This window comes from Muntiacus reevesi, chromosome 18 (assembly GCF_963930625.1).
Source record: "Muntiacus reevesi chromosome 18, mMunRee1.1, whole genome shotgun sequence".
NCBI lineage: Eukaryota > Metazoa > Chordata > Mammalia > Artiodactyla > Cervidae > Muntiacus > Muntiacus reevesi.
Genome location: NC_089266.1, coordinates 25,659,349 through 25,681,376, shown reverse-complemented (window position 1 = coordinate 25,681,376; position 22,028 = coordinate 25,659,349). Strand labels below are relative to the sequence as shown.

Here is a 22,028-nt window from a genome sequence, read left to right as displayed (position 1 = left end):
TGGGTTTCTGTACAAACTTTAATTTCTGAATGTTCATGATATGGGGGATGCTGAGAGCTTGCAGGGGGAACGCTGCTAGTCAGATTGGATATAAATATGAGCAGTTCCTTTGGACTGAGACAGCTATGAGGAGCTGAATTGCTCAGTTCACCCCCACCTGTTTGGGACATCTCTACTTAAACATCCAAGAGTCTGTTTGTCCCTATTCTCCACAAAATGTTACCCTACTGAGTTCCAGAGAGTGTATGCATGTGAATTTGTTTAGGTATTCGGGATGGGACTCAGACTCTTAATAAATACTTGTTGAACTTAATGGATAATTGGATCCATTATCTACTCAAAGTGAGAAGACGTGGGGGAAAGAGGGGCTTTCTTAGGAAAGGAGCAAAATTTACCCATAGGTCCACAAAAGTCCACATTTTTGGTATCCCATCTTCTTCACAGGATGGTAAATAGATGTAACAGTTATGGGGGTAAAAAAAAGTCTAGAAAAATCAGTGGGTGTGTCTCAGTAGTGATCAACTTGAAGACTCTGGATGTCCACTTCTGTCCACATCAATGGGCTGGGCAAGGCCCAGGGCACACAAAGAGAAAAAACACTCAGTGTTTGTTGCTGGTTGAACCCCAGGCTGTGGTGGGACTGCAGTCATTTCAAGAAGGGGTGACAAGACTAGGGGTCGTGGGAAGTCTGAACTCCAGCCAATAAGTTTTTTCCCAGAGCCTCTGACTGGAGGGAAAGTGTCCAGTCCTGAGTGGGGGTGGGGGTGGGGCAAAGGCTAAGGCTATTTGGGTTATGAGGCAAGGAGGAAAGGACTCACCATCCCATCCTTTTCCTCCTCTAGCTCCTCATCCTCCTGAGAAAACCCATCTGGATCTGGTTTCCTCCCAGCCCAGAGAGGGTGCCAGTGGGTTGGGTCCTGCCTGGGCTCTGTAGGAGGCTGGGGCCTGACCTGCTCCTCCTCAGACTCACATCATCTGAGGTGGAGCTAGGACATCTGGGGAGTGATGCTGATACCAGGCTCCAAAGCTGTTGTCATAGCCACCGGTGGGCAGGGCCCCTGCCTTGGGTAGATCCCAGAGGGCTGGAAGAGGTGGAGAGCAGGGAGACAGAGAGGGGGACCTCCCAGGGAAGTCCCCTTCCTGTCCTCCAGAGTTCTGCTTCAGGAGCTTCTTATACTTGGAACGTTTGTTCTGAAACCAGATCTTTACCTATGTGGAGAAAAGGGGAAACACTGGACGATCAGGAGGAGTGACCAAGGGAAAGGGGTCCAGCAAGAGGGAGTCACTCGTCCTGGGAGAAGAGCAGATGTTGGGAACATTGGCTCCAGGCCTCCATAAGCCCCTGAAGGCCCTGAATTCCTGCCTCTGAGTTAGTATCCAGTTTTCCCAGTCTGGGTACCGTCCTCTGCGCCCTGAATCACCCCCACCCCTCTTCCATCCCCCATCCCCTCCTACCCACCCCTACCCTTTTTAACACACTCCCCCAGTTTACTCAGGGCCAGCTAAGAAAACTGCGAAAATAAGGCTGGGGACTCATCAGTCATTCACACCTGAGGGTGAGTTCCCAGGGAACACACTTGGGGAAGGTTGGTGGAGGATGGCACTGGCCCCACCTGCGTCTGGGTGAGGCCGAGCTGCGCGGCCAGCTGGGCCCTCTCGGGCAGCGCCAGGTACTGCGTGTGCTGGAAACGCTGGTTCAGGTGTTGCAGCTGCAGACTCGAATAGATGGTCCTCGGCTTCCGGAGCTTCTTGGTCGAGGCCTGTGGGCGCCTCTCCGCGGGCTCCGGGGACAGCGGCGGCTTCTCCGAGTCTGGGGTGGGAGGGGGGCGGCAGGAGACGGTGAGTGCTGGGATAGAGGGGCGGCCGCGCCGTCTCACGGCTCATCTGCATCTCGTTTGCATTCCGGCCACGAATTAGCAAAAGCCCAGGCACCGGGCTCGGCCCTGCTCTACCTTGCGCTCCTTTCAAACCCCACGTCCACTGCGTGCCGGGTGGGACTAGCCGCAGCTCTTGCCTTCAGGGAGCTGCCACTCTCCACGGTCCTACGACCCTAGGAGGGCTGCGCCAAGGGCCGGAACGAGGGTAGGGGCGGCGCCCCGCGGCGGGAGGGCAGAGTTCAGCCGCGCGTGGTGGCGCCAGCTTGGGGCGGGGCGGGGCAGAGGGCTGGGGCGAGGCTGCAGAGGACGAGGGAAGGGCATTCCGGGCGGAGGGAACTCAGACACACTGTTCAGAGGCCAGAGTCAGTGTCTGCGTGGCAGCCTCCCCGCTGCCGGAAGACGGGCGGTCGAAGGGGCCAGACAAGAGTGGGCCTTGACTTGAACGCCAGGATGCGCAGTCCTCCCAGCATCAGAGTGTGGAAAGTGCCCCAGGCTTTGCCATCACCTCCCGTATTGTGAGGGCCTCCTCCTGAGGCACACCCTCCAGGAAAACTGACATCTCTTCCCTCCCCCAAGGTCGGCTGGCTGAAAGAATAGGCTTTCAGGGGCCCTAGAAGCCGGTTGGGGCAAGACAGCCCCCTCCTCCGCCCGGCTGCACTCACAGAGGGGTTCCCGATTGGCACGCCAGGTGACCGGGGTTCGGAAAGCGCAGGCCCTCGGGGCGGCTCGCGGGAGATGCGGCCACCTTCTGCCTTCCCGTTCAGCCCCTCGAGGATCCTTGGTCGGGTCACAGCTCGGCCCGGGGATGGGGAGGGCAAGGGGTTCCCTTCTTCCGATTCCAGCGTCCCACCCTGCGCCACCCGACGGGACACTGAGACCGTTCGTGCAAAGGACAGGGCCGGGGTGGACGGAGCGGCCGAAATGTCCGCGTGCTTAGGGTTCGTTGCCCGCCGCCGAGCTCAGCGGACCGAGCCCCGGGCCCCGGGTGCCTAGACGCAGAGGGGGTCCGACCGCGTCTCCCACCGCCCCCCACCCTCTTCCTCCTTTAGGGCTCACCCCACCCACACTTGAGGTCCCCCGCCCTCGTCTGGCCGCGGTGACCCCGTGCCTTCACCTCCCCCGCATCCCTCACCCTTGGTCTCCGGCGCTACGGGCTTCTCAGATCCACCCGCCTCGACCCCCGCTTCAGCCAATTTCCAGAAAAACCGTTGGGTTTCCGCTCCCGCCCGCGCCTGTCGGGCCTCCTCTGCTTCAACCCTGCTGTTCGCCGCCCCGGGCCAGCCACGGAGCGACCACCCGCACCTCTTGGGCTGCAAAAACTGAACAGTTCGAACCCTGAGGCAGAGACAGCAGGGAGCCTGCTACAGCTGCTAAACTCTCAACGCCCTCCTCACCCTATCTCTCCCAGCCGACCCCACTCCCAGTTCCTTTCCCCACCGCTGCTTTCTCCACACCAGTTGCAGCAAGTCAGGACGAATCTGCCCAGGTCGCAATTCGGGAGCGCGAGGGCCTCCCTCGAGGCAGCGCAGCACCCGCCTGCTCATCGGGGCGGTGGCACACAGCTCACTTAAAGCCAAACCTCTCCCCGAGGCAGGGGTGAACAAAAGGGGAGCAAAAGGAAGACCCCACAAGTTCTCTCTCACACCCCAATCATTTAATCTAGAGTGAGCCAAATCCCTCAGGTTCAGTGAGGTTTTCGTTGGATCCGGGGAAATTTTGTAAAGAAAAGGAACTCTCCACTCTTTAGTCCTTAAACCAAGAAAAGGGACGGTAAGACAGGACTGAAATACCAACCGCAATTCCAAGAATTCTCTTAAGGACAGGGTTATCTTATTCCTGTCCCACTAAACAGACACACAGGCACACACAAATGTACCACATTAGCATATACTGAAGAGACCAAGGGATTCGATTTTTTAGAAACCAGATCATTGGTAGAACACCCCACCCCCACCCCACCTTCAGCTGCTCCTCCTCCAACCACAGACCCAGCAGCAGAAAAGCAGCAGCTCCAGTTTTGGAACAGAAGGCAGTTAACTTTGGGGGGGCGGGGGGGCGTCGAGGAAGTTCCCTAAAATCCTCTTTTCTGGCTTCATGCATGAAAGCCAATTTGCAAGGGCCAAGCCTGAAAAACAGGCTGTGTCCTTGATTCATCCACACTTTCTTTGGACCTCAGTTTGCTCATCTGTACATCAAGAAGGTTGAGCTCCTGAATCTCCAGGGTCATTCCTGGCTCTGATGTGTATGAGGTCATGTGTTTCAGCAGAGCAACAAGGAAAGGGAGGGAGACATCTTGGTCCTGGGCTGACTCCAGCTAAGTCACCAAGTGAGTGTGCATCCTTGGAGGAAACTGTGCCAAAGGCAGTTGTGGGGGCAATTTGGTGGGGGTAGGGAGTGCAGAGGAACTAAGATCTAAACTCAAGCCAGTACAGATGGATGTAGGTATTGTGTTGCATGGGTATAGCCCTGTGCAAGGCTAGGACCAGGAAGGCAGGCCAGTTCCCTAGCTTCTTTGAGGCCACCCAAGTGTGCACAAAGTTGCTCCAGGCAATGGAACTGGGGCCTGACCTACCCCAAAGGCAAGGGGTGTAGATAACAGGAATGGCCAGTTCTTTGGCTGGAAGGCTGAGATCTACTAGGAGAGACTGCTTGACCCGCCTGTGGCTACATTCTTACAATGATGGGTAGTAGGGTCTTAGCCCCAGACTCTACCAGGTCAGTGTTTGGTCTCTGTCTGACACATTCAGAGGGGAGAAGGGGAAGGGCCCCAGAATACGCCCCCACTTCTACTGCCTTCCAGCTGGGACCTGATTTCTAGTTATCAGGCTTCGGCTTGAGCACTGCTTTCTGAGGCAAGAACTGGGAGAGGGGCGACATGGAAGAGAGAAGGAGTGCTGGATGGAGAGAATCCTAGGGAAGAGGCTAGGCACCTACACCCCCATCTGGATTGTTTCAGTTTTCCGTTACAAGTAGGTACACAACCCTGCTGCCCCAGGGGATGGGGTAGGGAGCCCAGCCACCCGGCTTCACATACTGCAAATCGAAACCAGGTCGGTCTTGAAAACAGACCTAGATCAGCTCGCCTCCGCCCCTCCTCCCCGTCTCCCGCCCCATCCCTTCGCCCTCCCCCCACCCCCAGATCCCTCGGAATCTGAGTGAGGTCTGAATCCCGCCAGCTGCGCCCAACCAGGCGAGGGCGAAGTTTGGGGGCTCACTGAAGCAGGACCCAGAGGTGGGCAGAGCCGCCGCGGCGGGACTTACCTGTCTCCCGCTCTTGATGAGCCGGCTGAGACGGCGCCGTGGATAACTGGCAGGGCAGGTAGGAGTCTCCGGGGATCGCCGGCCCGGTGTAGGGATAGGGCAGAAGGTGGCCGTACGGCCCAGAATAGGGCAAATCGGAGGCGGCTGCGGTTGCGGGGGACAGGCCAAGCTGGTAGGCAGCCACTACCGATGGCACGGGGGCGATGTCCGGGAAGACGGCTTTGGAGGCGTCCGGGCCAGGGAAGGGGCAGGGCAAAGAGGTCATTGCGGCCGGGGCCGGGGCTCGAGGGCCTAGGCCATGGCCAGGCAGTGAGTCCGCTCCCTCCGCCAACTCTTTATTTTCCGAGCCTCAGGCGTTGGGGCCGGATGAGCCCCTCAACCAGCCTTCCCCACACTTATCCCGGGGAAAGTGTCTCTCTGAGCCTCATCAGCGGAGAGCCCGCGCCTGGGAAAGGGGTTCGGGGTGGGTAGGGTGTCCCCCATGACTTTTCCCCTCCCCCCTAAATCCATGGGGCCCCCACTCGGCTGGCTCTAGGGTTCGGTTCCCGGGACCCGACGGGGTCCCCGCCCACTTAAACGCAGCGGATTGGCTAGCACACGCGGTGACCTCACGGAGGCCTGCCCCCGGGGCCTTCCCCCCACCTCCCCGCCCCGGCCCCGCCCCCGGGGCAGCCCGGGGTAGGGAAATTCAGAACAGGGAGATGGGAGCCGAGCGGTGCGAACTCCCCATGCCCGGCTATCTCGGGGTCCGCTGCAGAGAGGTGCTGGGGTTTCAGGAAGATTGGGGCAGTCTGGTCATAACGGCACAAAGGCAAGGAAGTCGACAGGGCGGCAATGCCCAAGGGTCGAGGAGAGCAGTGCCTTAGCGGAGGCGCTGTGGCTGCGGGGGCGAAAGGAACCTGCGGTCGCGCTTTCTGGCTCTGGGGGATCTGCGCGGCGGTTATGACCCTGCCGCTACGGACCAAGCCCGCCAGTCCCGCAGCTTATTCAGCGCGTCGGAATGCGTGGCTGCCGAGCGCCGGCAGTATGTTGGTAAACAGACGCCGGGTCGGAGGAGGTGCCGCCCGGCGCCCAGCCGGCCCAGCACGCGCGCGGCGCGCACGCCCCCGCGGGGCGCCCTGGGCTAGGCACGCCGCGACCGCCGCGATTGCGTCTCACCGCCACCGCACCCCCCGCACCCCGCCCCGTCCTCGCTTCCGCTTCCGGCAGGGGCCCGGGTTCGGTTGCGACACCGCAGCTCCTGCAGGCCCCCGAGGCCCAAGGAGGGATCTGCCGTCTGGGCTTCAGCCAGTGCGGCGCCCCGCCTTTCCTGGCGCCGCGTGAGGCTTTAGCCTCGCACGAAGCTGGACAAAATCTGGGAGTGGGAAGCGAGTCCAGTTTGATGGCTGCTCCTCGGAGGGAATTCCCTGCCAGGTGCTAGGAATACGGCAAGCCGGGCTCGCGGCCTCATCTTCCAGCCTGTGTGCAGGGCCTGCCCCTAAATAGTATCCAAGACCTTGCTGGTGTCTCTGTGGCCACAGGTATACAACTTCACAGGGACTCGATTCAAATACAACAGATACATTAGCGTATACCAGCACACCGGTGTCTACACGGATGTTCACATTAGCATCCCTCCACGAACAGCGGTTCATTTATATATCTGCAAATACAGAGTATATGGTGCACACTCTAAAATAAAGAAAACCCAAGCATATAAATATTTATATACTTGTACCCATCCTATGAGACACACCAGTCCACACACATCTAAGCTTCGTGTTAGGGGTGAGACAGTTAAACACACACACACCAAGCCTATCGGTCCTCACAGATTCCCCAGAATACCCATATAAATTCTCTGACATTTGAGTGTGCAGACAATTCATGTGTGTACACACATGTGCTCTCTTTATCAGGGTACAGAGTGAAGGCAGCAGTCTTAGAATTGGGGGGTAGGAGAGGACAACAATTGGAAGAAGAGGGAAGCTTAGAAAAGGAAGAGAAGGCAAGCACAACAGGGATGGCCAGAAGAGACAAAAACATTGGAAAGAGTATGCAGTCAGGTGTCCTGAGGGAAGGAAGAGCAAGTCAGTTTCAAGTTGATGAACCGTTGCAATGTGGAGAGATGAATTTTGCCGAGAAAACACTCCTCTGACACCTGGCTCTGGGTTTTCTCACCTGAAGTCTTGGAGCATCAGGAGAAGGAGCTCTGTGAGGGAGCCCCCTCCTTTGGAGATCTGGGACCCACTTCCCTATCATCCAACAGGGTTTGCAGGGTTGAGAAATGCAATTTCCATATGGGACCTCCTTTCCCCCTTACCCAATTATAGCTATGCCCTCACCACTTCCTTAGAACTGGGGCTAAGAACTTACAGGGATATAGCCTTCCAAAACTTCTTGCCACTATCGTCTTCCTCTGGAGAGAGGCAGCCACACAACAGTACCATGGTGAGCTCCATGGATGGCATCTCAGTGCACACCAAAGGAGAAAAATGCTCTTTGAGGTTTCCCTGGTGGCTCAGTGGTAAAGAATCCAGGAACACGGGTTGATCCCTGGATCGGGAAGATCCCCTGGAAAAGGAAATGGCAGCCCACCCCAGTATTCTTGCCTGGGAAATGTCACGGGCAGAGGAGCCTGACAGGCTATACAGTCCATGGGGTCGTAGAGTCAGACATGATAGCAACTAAGCATGCATGCATGGCTGTCCGGGAAGTTTTTAGAAAGGAGGTGCTTTTGAGGTGGAACTTAAAGTTTGGGTTGCAGGGCCATGTATTCAGAGTCCTTTCCATGCCAAATCTAGCGAGAAAGGGCAGGGGCAACTTCCCCAGAGGCCCCTGAAGCAGCGCCTTTGGGCACTCTCCGAAGCCAGGGGGTTCATTGGGACTCATAGTGAGAGCTTCTCCTAGGCTCTCAGGGGCTGAGCTCATGAAGCTCCATGCAGTAGGCATGCATGTAGGCAGCATCCTGCAGTCCTTTAGAATTTATGAAGTATTCACAACATCCAAGCCCTGTGCATCTTCACCAGAAATCTGTGAAGTGGCTACTGTTATTATCCCCAGTTTACAAACAAGGAAATCTCTACTTCCATCTCTACTTCCATCTACTTCATCACCTCCCTCTTCAGGGCTCCCTCTTCCCACGTGCCGGAGGGTGTGGGGCTTCGAAACATCTTTAGGAAACTTCGTGGTCTCAGATGTGGAATCCCCATGGAGAGGTCCCCTCTGACCAGTGCCACAACTTTGAAGCCTGGAGGGAGAGTGGGGAGATATGGAAGGGCTAGGGGAGAGGTTAGAAGGGATAGGCATGGGCTAGGAAGGGCTGTAAATCTCTTTGATGAGAAGGGAGGGAGAGCCAGCCTGAGAGGCCTGAGGCCTGGATTCCCATCCCAGCTCAGCCACAAACCGGGGGCCGGCTGTGATAGCCTGGGTCAGCCACGTCCAGTCTCTGAGACTCATTTTATCCACTAAAATGAGGAAGCTGCGCTTAAGACCTCCAAGCCATTGTCATTTGCTTTAGAATAAATTGCAAAAACCAAAATCTAGAGACCGAATAAAGCCAAGATGAAGGAGGAGGAGGAGGGGAGGAAGGAAGGCAGGCAAAACATATGAACTAACTACCCTGTCACTACCGTTACTTCAGCCCCTGCTTGTCACAAAAGCCAGAAGTGGCTCTCCCAACTCTTTCTCACGCAGGTCCTCTCCTTTAGTGAAAGAGGCTCGCTTGGAGAACTCCAACACGGAAGCGAGGGCCTGGGAGCCGACATCGGGGTCCCGGCTGGGGGACACGGCAACCCCGAAAGCTGGGGAGTCAGCCAAGCCTTGGTGAGTGGACAGAAAGATCCCGGTGGAGCACGGTGGTTTGCAGGCTCTTCGCAATCGCCCGGCAAACACAATCCCACCCGATGAGGTTTTGATTCTTGGCGCAGAATAAGCGCCCTCGGCGCTGGGATTTATGCTTCATTCGCAGTCCCCCGAGTTCGGACTCTGCCCAGACGCTGGGAACCCTATCCAACAGAATGCCCCTCCTCGAAAACACCCCCAAACACCTGATGAGTGCAGTGCTCGCCGCGCAGTCCCTAAACTCGGTACCACACGGCGCGCCCGCGTTCGGGAGCAAGGGGGAGTGCATGCCACGGGAGCCGGGCGCCGGGGTCTGCAACCTGATGCAGGCCCTCCACGCAGCGCCTGCGTGGACCTGCCCTGGGGCGTGGTTCCCATCAAGACCCGGCCCAAGGCCCGCGGCCACCATTGCGGGATTAGCAGCTCCTTTTTTTCCTCCATCCCACCCATGGACCCCAAACGAAATTTTAATTTCGTCTGCTCTCCGTGGAATTTAAGTCCTACTTGTCGGAGCTTTCGTAGTAACTGGGCTTGGGAAAACTTTGTGAATAATCTGGTTTGGCAGGGAAGGGAGGGGGATGAAAAGTCCTCCCTCCGCTGGGCGGGGAGCGGGGTGGTTAAAGCCCCCACTCTCGGTGAGGCCCGCGAGGGGAAGTCTGTAGGGGCCCGCGTGCCCCGCCACACACAGGGCTTTGGCTCTTGCTGAAATGTGCATGAGTTATTGTCTCTTCTTTGTGATGGAGCAGTGAATGAGCGTGGACTGGCCGGGGGGCTGGCTCCTGGTGCTCTTACCTCCACGCTCCTGAGAGCTTTCTCAGTGATTGGCGTCCCGGCCTCATTTTCCAGATCACCTGGGAGAAGTTCCCGGGAAGGGGGAGGGGGAGACCATGGGGTCAGCGCCGCCCGGAGATCCCGGCACCGCTCGGCAGGCGGGCTGGGCCCTACGTTCTCCGGCAGACTCGGTCCTCAGTCACTCTCCCCGTGTCATTGCATTATTTCCAAATTTCACTCCCGCTCCAGGAAAAATCTTTTATTGGGGTTTGACTGGGACAGTTAAAGTACACACATATACGAAGTCACCAAGTTAATTAAAAACAATACCATGAACCACTCTTGGACCAAATAACTCCCTCCCCTCCAAAAAGGAAAACGGTTAACAAAAAGTGGGGCGGCCCTTTTGAAGATGCGTTCGAGGCGCCGCCCTCCGCGACGGGAGAGCCGTTTGGCTGGCCTTGGCCCCAGCCCGGTGCGGGAGCGGGAAACGGCCGGGTTGGGGGCGCGGGAGTTCCGGGCCGGTGTCCTAGCCCCGGGCCTGTCCGGCGGACAGACCGCGGGACGCCGCGCTGGATGCCCGCGGGAAGCGCGCAGAGCTGGCGGGAGGCCCAAAGCCAACCCGTCTGCTGCGAAGTCGGGCGCCTGGAACGAAGGCAGTTCATCTGGTTTCTCCAGACTTTTCCAGACTCCCGCACGGAACCTAGGGCGTTCCGCCCAAGTCTCCATCGCCCAGACCCGGACGGAAGCCGCTGGTAGGACGTGGCTGGAGTGGGAACAGCACCTAACGAGCACCGATGAAGTGGGTGCGTGAACGAGCTCACAGAGACACAACACACTCCCTCCTAGACGCCAACAGCCGCAACACACACTCCGTAGGCCACCACGCCACGCCCGCAACACACATAAAACCGCATCACGCCCACAACACAGGTGACATGCACCTTGTTACTCAGCCCCATCCCTCTACCCCCTGGATCCAGCGGAACGCCTAAATGGTGGGGTTATTGGTTTCACTTTCTGTAGCCAAGACTAGACCCTTTGCAGGTCCGGCGTGTTTTTCTTTCATAAGAAAAGAGTAGGTCCGATCCCGCGCCTAGTCTGGGTTGGAGTCTGGGAGAAGAGGGACAGTCGTACCTCTGCTGGGCTGGAACTGGGAGAATGACCCGAGTGCTTTGGCGAGGGGTCGGGAGTGGGGGGTGGATAGGGGGAGCAGGGCCTCCACATGAATGCGGAAGTCGCACCCGCACGCCCAAAGTAAGAGAAATAATCACGCGGACCAACAATACCGCCCCCGCCCCCAAACCCGCCGCCGCCAAACCAAACTCCGCGGCCTTTACCCGTGTACCACCTAGTTGGGCTCTGGGGGGTCAGGCCTGATGTTGGGGGGAGAGTGGACAAGGAGAGAGGGTGAGAGGCAGCACAGTCCCTCCATCACTCCTCCCATCTCTTGCAACCCTCCTCCACTGGGCTCAGCTAAGGGAGGCCCGGGTGCGAAGCCAAAAGAAGGGGCGGGCCCTCGCCCATCCGTCTAAGAAGGGGGTGGTGGCTCACGCCGCTCCTGCCCACGTCTACCCTCCACGTCAATCACCCTTATTGATTCCCGCTGGAAAGGATCACACAGGAGAGGTTCATCAACTGCTGCTTGGAAAAGGCTGGAGGGCACGGGAGGGTGTAGAGGGGGAAAGGGCTTGTTCTTGCTGGAGGGGATTAGGGGCTCTGCTCCTCCTGACCTCCCAAGGGGAGCTGAACTGAGCTGAGCTATCCTTTCTGTCTTCTCAGACCAGTTTACCCCTATTCTCCAGAGAAAACTCCTCTCAACTTGTGAGCAATACGCACCTGTCCTGGCCCTACCTTGGCTGAGAGGTGGCTCCCAATCTCTGGGGGAGACAAGCCCTTCCCAGAAAGTGCCCAAGAACTAATGGGAAGGGGGAAGCTCAGTCCCGCTCCTGGCTACTACCAGGCAACCCAATAGGGCACTGCTTAGCTGTCCGGGGGGGTAGGGGGTGGTGGGTAGTGATTCTCTGACCCAGGGAGACACAGGGGGATCCAGATGGAAGCACTGTTCCTGAAAACAGACCTAAGGAAACTTCTGGAGTCTTTGAAGGCTAAGGTGAGCTTGAGTATTCTGAAACCCTGTATCTTGGGTAACACAATAGTGATGGTAATAACAGTGAACACTTATTAAGTGTTCTCTGTGTTCCAGGCACTAAGCTAAGCCCTTACATGCATCATTTTATTTATCACACAGATTCTATGAGGTAAGTATTCACTTTATCTCCACTTTACAGAAGAGGAAACTGAGGCACAAAAAGGCTGAGTAACTTGTCCAAGCTAAAACAGGCCAGCTTGTCATCTTAACCACCGTGGAGTTGCCTTGCCTGAAGAAGCATCACTCAGCAAGGATGAGAGGAAGATTGGGGGAGGAGGAGGGGACCCCAGGAGATGAATCCCTTCTGTGGAGCGGTGGTGGGAGAAGTTATAACATCAGTAATGGCTGATATTTACTATGGGCTTATGCTTTATGTGCATTTTTCTCAATGACATCTTCAAACAACCCTGCAAGGGAATCCTATCCTTCCTTTTACAGAAGAGGAGACAGGCACAGAAAAGATGTGTGTAGAGTCTATACCCACTTGATTGGAGGCAAGGAAGTAGGGAACGAGCTGATACTGAGAGTCAGGAGGCCCCACACTGTGGAGGGCCTCTAATACCAAGAGCTTAGGATGGGGCTGTGGGCAGAGGAGAGGGCAAGGATGGGAGCTGAGGGACTTCCCAGGGGCAGCTTGGGTATGACGACGTAGGCTGGCAAGGGAAGAGTCTGGTGGCAGAGAGCCCAGTTAGGAGGCTGTTGCAAATAGATCGTGTGTGAAATGAGGAGGGTGGACCCAGAGGCTTGGTGGCAGAGGTGATGGAAAGAAGGGGACATGTGAGAAAAGTTGCTCTAAGACAGATTCTGCTGGGCCTGGTGATTGTACAGGAAGAGGGTAGAAGCAAGCATGACAGAGAATTTCCAGGCCTGGGCAACCAGAGGAGCCTGCGGAGTAACCGAGTGTTTGATTCAGAGATTCAGGCGTTTGGGTGAGTGGAGGGACCTACGTTCTAGGTCTGAGTGCTCCAGCAGGCAGCCATACACTCTGGTTTCCCTCCATGCCCCTGCACAGGTGTATCTCTCTGGGGCCCAGCCAGGGTGCACAGGTGAGACTTGCATATATGCAGATGTATGCAAATGAGAGTAACTCAGCCTGGGCCCTAAGCCAAGAGCTGGGGAGGAGAAGGGCCGCCCTCATCTCATCCTGACTCACCCTCTGACACGCTGCCTGGAATGCCACTTCCCCAGCTGGGCTTCCTCAAACTTGGGGAACTTGCTCCTGGAATCACCCTAAGCTCAGGCCCTGAAGATCACAAGCCCAAGAGACTGGGGTGCTGAAATTGGGGACTGTTTTAATCAGAGTAAGGCTTTACCCTCTTTGCAAAATGGTGGCAAGAGGAGGGGGGGGGAGAATACCAGGGTAATACAGCCTTCTAGGCATAAACCTACATGGCAGTCCCCAAAACATTTTCATATCTATAACTTCCTTGGGGCCTCATAGTAACTTGTGAAGTAGATGGTTTATTAGACCCATTTTATAGATGAAGACACTGAGGCCAGTGTTGTGAAGTGCCTTGCCAAGGAAAGACCTGGCTAGTGTATACAGACCTGGATTTCCAATCCAGGCCTCTGACTCAGTGCTCTTTATACTACCGTATGGTTTGATGATGGACTGAGGGAAGGGGAAGCTGATCCTGGATGCTGAGGTTTCATTTGGGGATCTCCTGGCACTCAAGTACCCAGACAGTCATGGGAAAGTCTCCCCTAAATCCTCTTGGTCTTCAAGAAGTTCTCATTGAAGAACTAATTCCTTGTTGGTAAGCTTTTGATTTTAGATCTGAGGTCATACCCCTTCCATCTGGCTGGACCACGCACTCCACTTCCAGCTCCTTCAAAACTCACTGCAATTCAGTACTTTCTTTTTAAGCACTTACTAGGTACTGCTCTGGGAAGGGCACAGTGGGAGGTCAACCTCAGTCCCATCAAATAGTGAATTTGGCAATTTCTATGTAATAAGTCCACAGGGTCATGAAAGTTGGGCATGACTGAACACGTGCACATGCACGTGTATTAAAATGGTGATTAAAAATACAAAGAAGAGTGAGTTAAAATACACATGTGCACACAGAGTTAAGGAATACTTATAAACTAGGTACCCAGCTCAAGAAATAAGACTCTGCCAGGTCTTCAGGTACCCCACTGAGGGACCCTTCTGGACTATAATCCTCTCCTCCACTTGGGTATTCCAGATTTTGTGTTAATAACTTTCCTGCTTTTCCTTAGTTTTATCACCTATATCTGCTTACTTTCACCTGTTTGTGAACTTTTCATGAATGGACTCATACTGTACTCACATTTCTTGCTCCCCTCACTTGACCGTCTATAGATTCTAAAACATCCTTCTGCCTTCTCTGTTCGGTAACCACCCTTCTGGGAGCATTGTTCCTCTCAGATGCTCTCAGGAGGTGGGGGGGAGTTGCTGTGTGAGGGTAGGGATGGGGTCTTTTGCCTCAGGGAACACAGTATCCAACAAAGGGACAGGCACATAATAAGTGCTCAGTATCCAGGCACTGAAAGAGTAAGTGAAGATGAGGGAAATGGTGTACCTCTGGTTACATTAATGAGAAATCCCAGGGGCAGGGGTGATATAGGAGACCACAGGGTGACAAAGGACCCCTTTGTCCCTCCCTACCCTGCCACTGCTCCTCAGAGAGCAGAGGCTGTAAATGGCAGCATCTGCCTCGATTCTGGTCCTTTTCATGGCTTAGCCAGGAAAGCACACTTTATTGACCTGGGCAAATAAAACTTCTCTGTGCCTCAGTTTCTTCACCTGTGAAATGAATGTAATAATAAGCCCACCTTTATAATGTTGTGAAGTTGACCAAATTACCCTGGTTCATAGATGTTTCACATATGTTAGCTCCCCTTTCTCTTTCTGTTGGTTCCTTTAGCTCACCCACTGACATGTGCCTGTCCCCATCACTTAATCTTTCTGGAAGGTATCAGAGTCAACCTGATTATAAAGCTTATGTTCCCAGAGGACTCGGTAATGACTGAAGATTTCAATCCCAGGACCAAAAGCTCCTGTAGGGCAGAGACCCTGCCTTCCCCAGCTCCTCACCCTCATGGCATCTGGCACTGTACCCTGCATACCCAGATGCGCAGGGAGACATTTCGTCTCCAGCTAATCCAGAAGCCACCCTCAGCTCCTCCTAAGTACAGGGATGCAGGTGAGGGTCTGCCCCTCGGTAGCATTGGAACTCTTTCCCACTGAGGATCTCAGCTAATCCTCATCTTCTGGTCAGATGGGGCAAGTATTGCCATCCCCATTTCACAGATGAAGAAACCAAAGCTCAGAGTGGCCCAGGGCCATGCCCAACATTGCACAACCAGTATGTGAAAGGGCTGGGATTGGAATTCTTGCATCCTGACATTGAGGCTCTCTGGGTTTTTCCAGAGCCAGAGCTGATGGGAGTCAAGACTTAAAGAGAATTAAGATAACCAGCCCCACAGAAAATGGGCAGTGAGCTGTAAGAACTGTCTGAAAGTGTGAAAGGATTCAGACTGATTCTGTGTGATTTTTAAGGCCAGAATACTGAGAACCAAATGGAAGTTGGAGGAATGTATATTTAGGTTCAATATAAGGAAGACATTTTAAATAATTAGAGCATTCCAAGAGTAGCACATTCTCCACCTCTGTCTTAGGCACCAACTCCCTCTGCCTTGTGTGGTTAGATTCTCAGATCTTGTTTCTTCTGTTGGAATAAGGCATTCTGGGGAACAGGTTTACCTCTCTTTGAGTTTTGCTTCCTCCAACCTGTGTGTGTACAGTCCATCCTCAATAAGTATTTGAGAGTTCCTGCAGTTGGAGGCATCAGGCAGAATTTGAGGGATACCACTGTAAGATGTGACTGAAAACCTGGGTTCCAGAGCAGGTGGCAGTAGGTTTGAATCTCAGTTCTGCTACTTGGAGAGCTGGTTTAGGATTTCTGAGCCTCTTTTTTCTCAACTGTAAAATGGAGTTAGTAATACAAACCATTAAAATTGTTGTAAGGATAAAATGACACCCTGTATGTGACTAGCTGAGTGCAGCCGAGCACATGGAATGCTAATGATGCAGCTTTTTGATGACGTGTATACTTGAGGGGCTGCACCAGAGGCTGGAGAAATGGAGCAGGTCCCCACAAATGTCCCTCCAATTTGACAGCATGTGATTCTTCTATGAGTATCAGGAGAGGATCTGAGTAGAAACCTGGAAGCAGGTTGACTCAGTGGAGGAAACTGGGTTCAAAGTAAACAGAACCCCAATTCAGAGTCCCCAGGTACTTGAAACTGTCCCATGGACTTTTCCAACCTTTCCCTGCCTGCCACCCTCGCACTTAAGGTAAGCCCTCAGGCCTGGGGTTGGGACCTAGTACTATAGAACCTCAGGATCATTTTCCCTGGAAAAGGTACCAAGAGTCCCCAAACCACCCTGGAAGCCCAGCATCAGCCAAGCTCAGGGTCCCAAAGTTCTTTTTGGCTGTCACCTTCCCTAACCACAAGCCTTCACTGGCCCAAGCCTCTAAACCAGCCAGATGCCATGGCTACCCTGGGAGGGTGACTGTTGCTCCTGCTTGCTGGGCACCCCAGGCTAGAAGAGGCCTTCGGCAGTCTCCGGAGTAGTTCTTGGCCTCCAGTACTGCTGTTCCTCAACGTTTCATAGTTCTTAGAGCCGGAAAGCACTAAGGAGGTCCCCAGAGCCAGTGGGTCTTCAATTCTGGAATCAAGAAGGTCTGGACTGGACCTATAAACATTTATATTAATAAAATAATTCCTTCCCCACTGCCCACCATGAGAAGCTGCTTTGGCCCAGCTCCCTTGCCCTTGTGTTACACATGGAGAAGCTCAGCCCTAGAGGGGACTTGACTGGACCAAGATGACATACTGGAGCTGGACAAAAGCCTGCTCGTACAGGCTTTGGCCCCTCGCACAGGATGTTTTCCACCCAAGCTGCCTGGCAAGGTTCACTCCTTGTGAGGTAGGGGGCAGTTGACACAGAAGTCTTTCCTGAGTCTGTCCCCGACACTACCCTCAGAGGTTGTGTCAATTACACAAGTGCCATACACCCTCCTGGAAATGGCCACTGAGAAGAATGAAACTGGACAGTCTTGGACTTGCTGGGGGCCTCCCTAAGGTCAATGCGTGGGAGCAAATTGGTGTTTGGAACTAGATCCACAGAGGGTCATACAAGCACACATTTGGAAATGGCCATTACACTGGTGGGCAGTTTTGGTCTGATTTACAGTATCCTCTCTCTTCACCAGCATCCAGCACAGCACCTGGCACACAGGCTGAATGATGGCATGTGGAATAAACGGATGAGGTTTAATGCTGATTGGACCATCAGCATCTCCAAAACTACATGCCCCTCCCCTCGGTGGCTATGGGTGTGGAGACTCAGCAAAGCCTGAAGAATGAAAACAGTGGGCACTCAGAAAAGAGAAGGGCCAGGGAGGTCCAGCCAAGAGAGGGATTAAGCTGGTGGCTGTGAGTCGGACACTCCCATTCCCATAGCAGGGGCCAACTCCCACCAGGTCTCACTCCCAGAGGGCCCATGAGCAGAGTGGGTCTCCATGATGGTGTTTACAATGTGGGGATGTGAGCATGTGACGAGTGTGTAACTGGGACTGCACGTGTGTGACTCTGTGGCTTGGGCGTGGCTCTGTGCATGGTGTGCTGTGTGGTTGTGGGCTGCATGTGACCATGGTGTGGCTGTGTGTTCGTGTGACTATGTGGGTAGAAATGGGCATTGCCTGTGTGATATCGTGTATGCTTCTCGGAGGCTGGCTCTAGGGCGCTGGGTGTCAGTGTGTGTACATGGCTGTCTGTGCGCCTCTGGGAGGAGACAGCTGTCATGGCTGGACATGACCGTGTAGGACTCTGTGATGTTATTCGAGTGTGCCTTCTAGTCTGGTTGCGTGATGGTGAGTGTTTATGCCTGGTGGGTTACATGCCCTCAACTGTGTGTCACTGTGTGTCCCTCGGGGACTCACTGTGTCACTATGTGTGACTGTGTGTGAGACAGCATGCCCCTCAAACCACCTTCCTTGACTAGCTTTGATGTGGTTGTTTCTAGGGGCCATAGGACGCCAGTCACACTCCTGAGGACTTCAAAAGATGGCTGTCCTTTCTGTCAGCTGGGGGAAAACCCATTTCCCCTCACCCTCACCCTATCCTCTGCCTGGAGAGAGGCCTGTTTGTTTTCCTATTTGTACTGCCTAGGGTGAGTTCATGGCCACAACTGACTCACCACTCTTTCCAAGAGACGTGGGGAAGGAAATAGGGGTTGCTTGGCTGGGGCCTCTGCCCACTAGCCCGGGGACTTTCAGAGCAGGGCCAGGGGGGGACATCGGGGTCCATTCTGGGCTGTGAGAGCACCTCAAGCCATTCACCCTCCCCAAACCTGCAAGGCCAAGGAGTCTTCTTTCCCAGTCATTGTCTAGCGCCCAGTCTCCTACGTCAAATAAGTGGCCTCTCTCTTTATCTAAAAGTTCTCCCTTCCCTTTGCCAAGGTCGATTAAAAAGAAAGTTGGAGCTTTGGAGGGGCCTTTGGCATCTCCCCGGGGATCGGAGTCGCCGCAGGTAACCCATGCTCCGTCCAGTTGAAGCAGCAGCCGGGGCGCTCGCCTCAGCAGCACTGTTTGGGCGCCCCCTATGGGCAGAGGCTGCCCAGGCTGATGGAGGCGGAGCTAGAGCCCCGCACTGTTTGATGGGAGAGACCCAGTGGGAGCCCCGGGAGTCTTAACCGGGAGTCAGAACCCTCCGACACACAGGCTCTGAGAAGACGGACAAGGAGCATTCAAACTGTCACTCCCTGGGCCAGGAGAGAGTCATGTTCTGAGTCTGAGGTGGAATCAGAGAAGGCTTCTGGAAGGGGCTGAGGGAATTGATGGAGGCTGGGAGGGAGAGTGCGTCCCAGGGACCGGACAGCTGGGAGAACTGGGGTGGATCAAATATAGGAGGTGAGGGGTGAGCGGGGAGGAGGCTGAAGTGGCATAACCCTCATGTGACATGGTGGGGGGGCTGGGGAGGGGACTCGGGCTGGGCTCTGTCCACGTGGCAGAGGAACTCTACTTGAACAGAGATTCTGTGGATAGGAAGTCCCTGCTGCTGTCTATCTGGTGTCCCTCCGGCTGCAGCCAGCATAAAGCCCCCGAGTCTAGTTGCCCAGGAAGGAGCTCAGAGGCTGTCCCTTACCACACTTTCCCCAGCTCTAGCTTGGGGAGCTGAGACCCCAACCTTACTCCCAACCAACTTGCCCAGGCTACAGACCATCTTGCCCCCACATGCCCCTGCCAGGCTCTTACCAGCCAGTGAGGAAGACTTCCCTCCACTCCTGCCCTTCTCGCCCGCTGCCTTGGAAGCTCACTCCACAGAACCTATCCCTCCACTCTCCTGAACCTGGCCTGAAACTACCCCACTTCAAAGTTAGAGTTATTTGAGCCACCCTCCTGGAGGAATTGAGAAGAGCTTCAGACTAAGTCAAGGGGCTGGGCTTTAGGGGAGTCACTGGGCAAGGTGTTTAGCCTCAGTTTCTTCATCTGCAAAATGGGGCTAATGGTCCCTGCCCTGCTGGGCTCCCAGGGTGGGTGTGGGGAAGGTGCCAGTGAGCTCATGGGTGTGAAGGCCCTGGTGAGCTGTAAATAGTCTGGTGCTCGTGGGAGGGAGGGAGGGAAGGAAGCTGTGTTATTCCAGCTGGGCCTGGCTGCCTGCATGGAGGGCTTGGCCAATGGGGGGCTGGGGCCTGTGAGGGTCTCTTGCCAAGTACTGGAAACCAGGGTATTTAAGCCCAGCACTCCAGTGAGATCTGGGTGTAGGTAAGACTCTGCAGAGGCCGCATCAGGGACGAGCGCCAGGGTGACAGCAGCAGGGACTGTGGTATAAGCGCTTTGGGCAAACCATTTGGACAGCTTTGAGAAGATGGGTGAGAAACCTGAGGTCACTGGTGACATCACTCTCAACCTCCCTGACATCCCTGCTTCTCAGGGGAGGAGGACAAAGATGCGATCTCTGTCCCTAAGCTCTGGTGACAGGAGGCTGAGAATGTTAGCTAGCAAGAATTCAAGGGATTAGCTGTGGCTTTTTCTGGTTAGGAAGATTCTGGAGCTTTAGCCAGCTTTTCAGGAGGGTCTTGCTGTATCTTTCTCTTGTCTCTCAGAGACAAATTTCAGACTCGCCTCTTCCAGAGGCAAACCAGGGCCTTCCCCTAGGTACCCTTGTTCCCTCCAACCCATTTGCTTACTGTCTCCCTCTACAGAGTCACCTCAGTCTTCCCCTCCTGAGCCTTTGAACAGGCTACCCTCCCCATTCTGGACTTTCCTCCCCCAGAAAATACCCTCTTCAGCCTCAGATCGAGTCCTGCCCCTGTCAGTTTCTTGCCAGGTGACCCTGGTCAAGTCACCAAACCTCTTTTAACCTCAGTCTTCCCACCTGTAAAATAGGGCTAATACTACCTCCCAGGGTGGTGAGAATGAAGAGGTAATGCATAATGCCCTGAGCCTACTTCCTGTCCCTGGTGAGAAACTCCGCACCTTCACTTTTCCCAGCATCCTTCCCAGTGCCTCAGTTTGCTTTGTACACTGATTTGCCTTATTTCTGGCTTTGTAACAAATCAAAAGACAGACATAAGCTGAGAGCTTACTATATGGTTAGCCCCATAGCATGCTCAGTCAGGGAGAGATCCAGAAAATGTTCTCTGCCCACCTGGAAACATTTTCTAGCCAGGGTGGGCAGCTGACATCCATATGCATGGAGCATCCAACCATTCTGACAGTGCAGCTCTCACGAGACCAAATGAAGAGCAGGATTGTGCAGGAGGCAGAGAATGGTCAAGGCAGGAGTGGTTTGAGGGACTTTCTGGAGAAGGAGGTCCTGCAGTGTAAGTATAGCAGACAGAGGGGATAGCAGAAAGATGACCATGGTGTACTCAGTGGGGACACAGGAGTAAAGAGAAAGTGTAGGAAACGTTGGGAGTGAACACTGAATTAAGAAGATCATGCCAAAACCCACTGAAAAATTAAAAAAAAAAAAAATTAAAAAAATTAAAAAAAAAAAAAAAAAGAAGATCATGCCAGAAGCTGGAGACCCTTAAGAGCCAACTCCTAAGGTACATAGAAGGACTTAGATCGGACACAGTAAGAAACAGGGAGCCAGGGCACGGGAGGCTGAACAGGGAATAGGTTAGAAGGGAAGGGGTGGGCTGCCCATTTATTAAGCATCAACTGTATTCCAGGTTGTGGCTAAATGCTTATTGTCTGTTTTCCTCCTTAATCCCCAAGCAACCTGATGAGATACACATTGATTCCCCACTTTATAGACAGGGAAACAGAGACTTGGACAAGTTAATTAACCTCCTCAAGGTCATAGGATTAAGGAGAAATAAAGCAACTAAGCTGGCTAACTGCAGAGTCCATGCACTTCCTGGCTAAACCCAGTTTCCCCCGAAGAGGATGGGGGTCAGCACTGGGCAGGGTCCTTCTTCCTCTCCTTGCCCTCACCAAGCCCTTGGTGGAGCTTGTTTTATAGACTAGGAATGTTTGGGGCCAGGGTGGATAGAGTTGCCTTGGCAGAATGATTTTCCATTTGCTTAGGGGATGTAGAGGAGGCCATGGGACCGCTGGTCTCTGGTCACCATATATGGAGGAGGAGTCTGGAGGGCCTGGGGTGAAAGGGAGCAGAGGAGACTGGGTGTTTGGGCCTCCTGGCCCAGGAGGAGCAGGAGGTTGTTGACAGAACTGAGGAAGCCACAGCAAGTTGTAGAAAGAATGAGAAGTCAGACACGTTGGGTCAAGCAGAAAAGCCCCAGCTTTGGAGCCCAGCTTGAGCTCAATGCAGAGGCCTGACCTTGAGGATTTTATAAGCATTCTTTTCTGCCCCCTCCAGACTGGTGATGCTCAGGGAATGGTGACTGTGTTACCTCTTTCCTCGGTCTCCCCACTGGCCCTTAGAGTGGGGTCTGGGAGTCATTTCAGGAAGGCGCTAACTGGCAACTCCGCTTACCTCGGCCCCTTCTCCCCTCCTCCTCCTCCCTCAGCCCTTTGATGCCTGGAAGCCAAAGGACCGACTCCCTCCTCTACCCTGGGCCTTGCTTGTACTGACTCCGCCAGCACTTGGGTTAGCTCTGTGTGCCTCTCTCCCCCAGGTCCCTCATCTCCTGCAATAGA

At 54.5% G+C, this 22,028-nt stretch overlaps 1 protein-coding gene across 2 annotated transcripts; it reads right to left on the bottom strand.

Moving 5' to 3' along the window:
• On the bottom strand, positions 1 to 5,631 carry DLX4 (distal-less homeobox 4). 2 transcript variants are annotated; one of them, XM_065909667.1, is made up of 3 exons: positions 5,139 to 5,631; positions 1,551 to 1,810; positions 1 to 1,209 (listed from the first exon to the last, which is right to left on the bottom strand). In XM_065909667.1, exons 1-3 carry the CDS (start codon positions 5,401 to 5,403, stop codon positions 967 to 969), a joined length of 768 nt encoding a protein of 255 aa, XP_065765739.1. In that variant the 5' UTR covers positions 5,404 to 5,631; the 3' UTR covers positions 1 to 966. The 2 variants fall into 2 exon arrangements, with proteins under 2 accessions (XP_065765739.1, XP_065765740.1); XM_065909668.1 differs by having other exon boundaries at positions 1,614 to 1,810.
• Between the last annotated feature and the right edge of the window lie 16,397 nt (positions 5,632 to 22,028).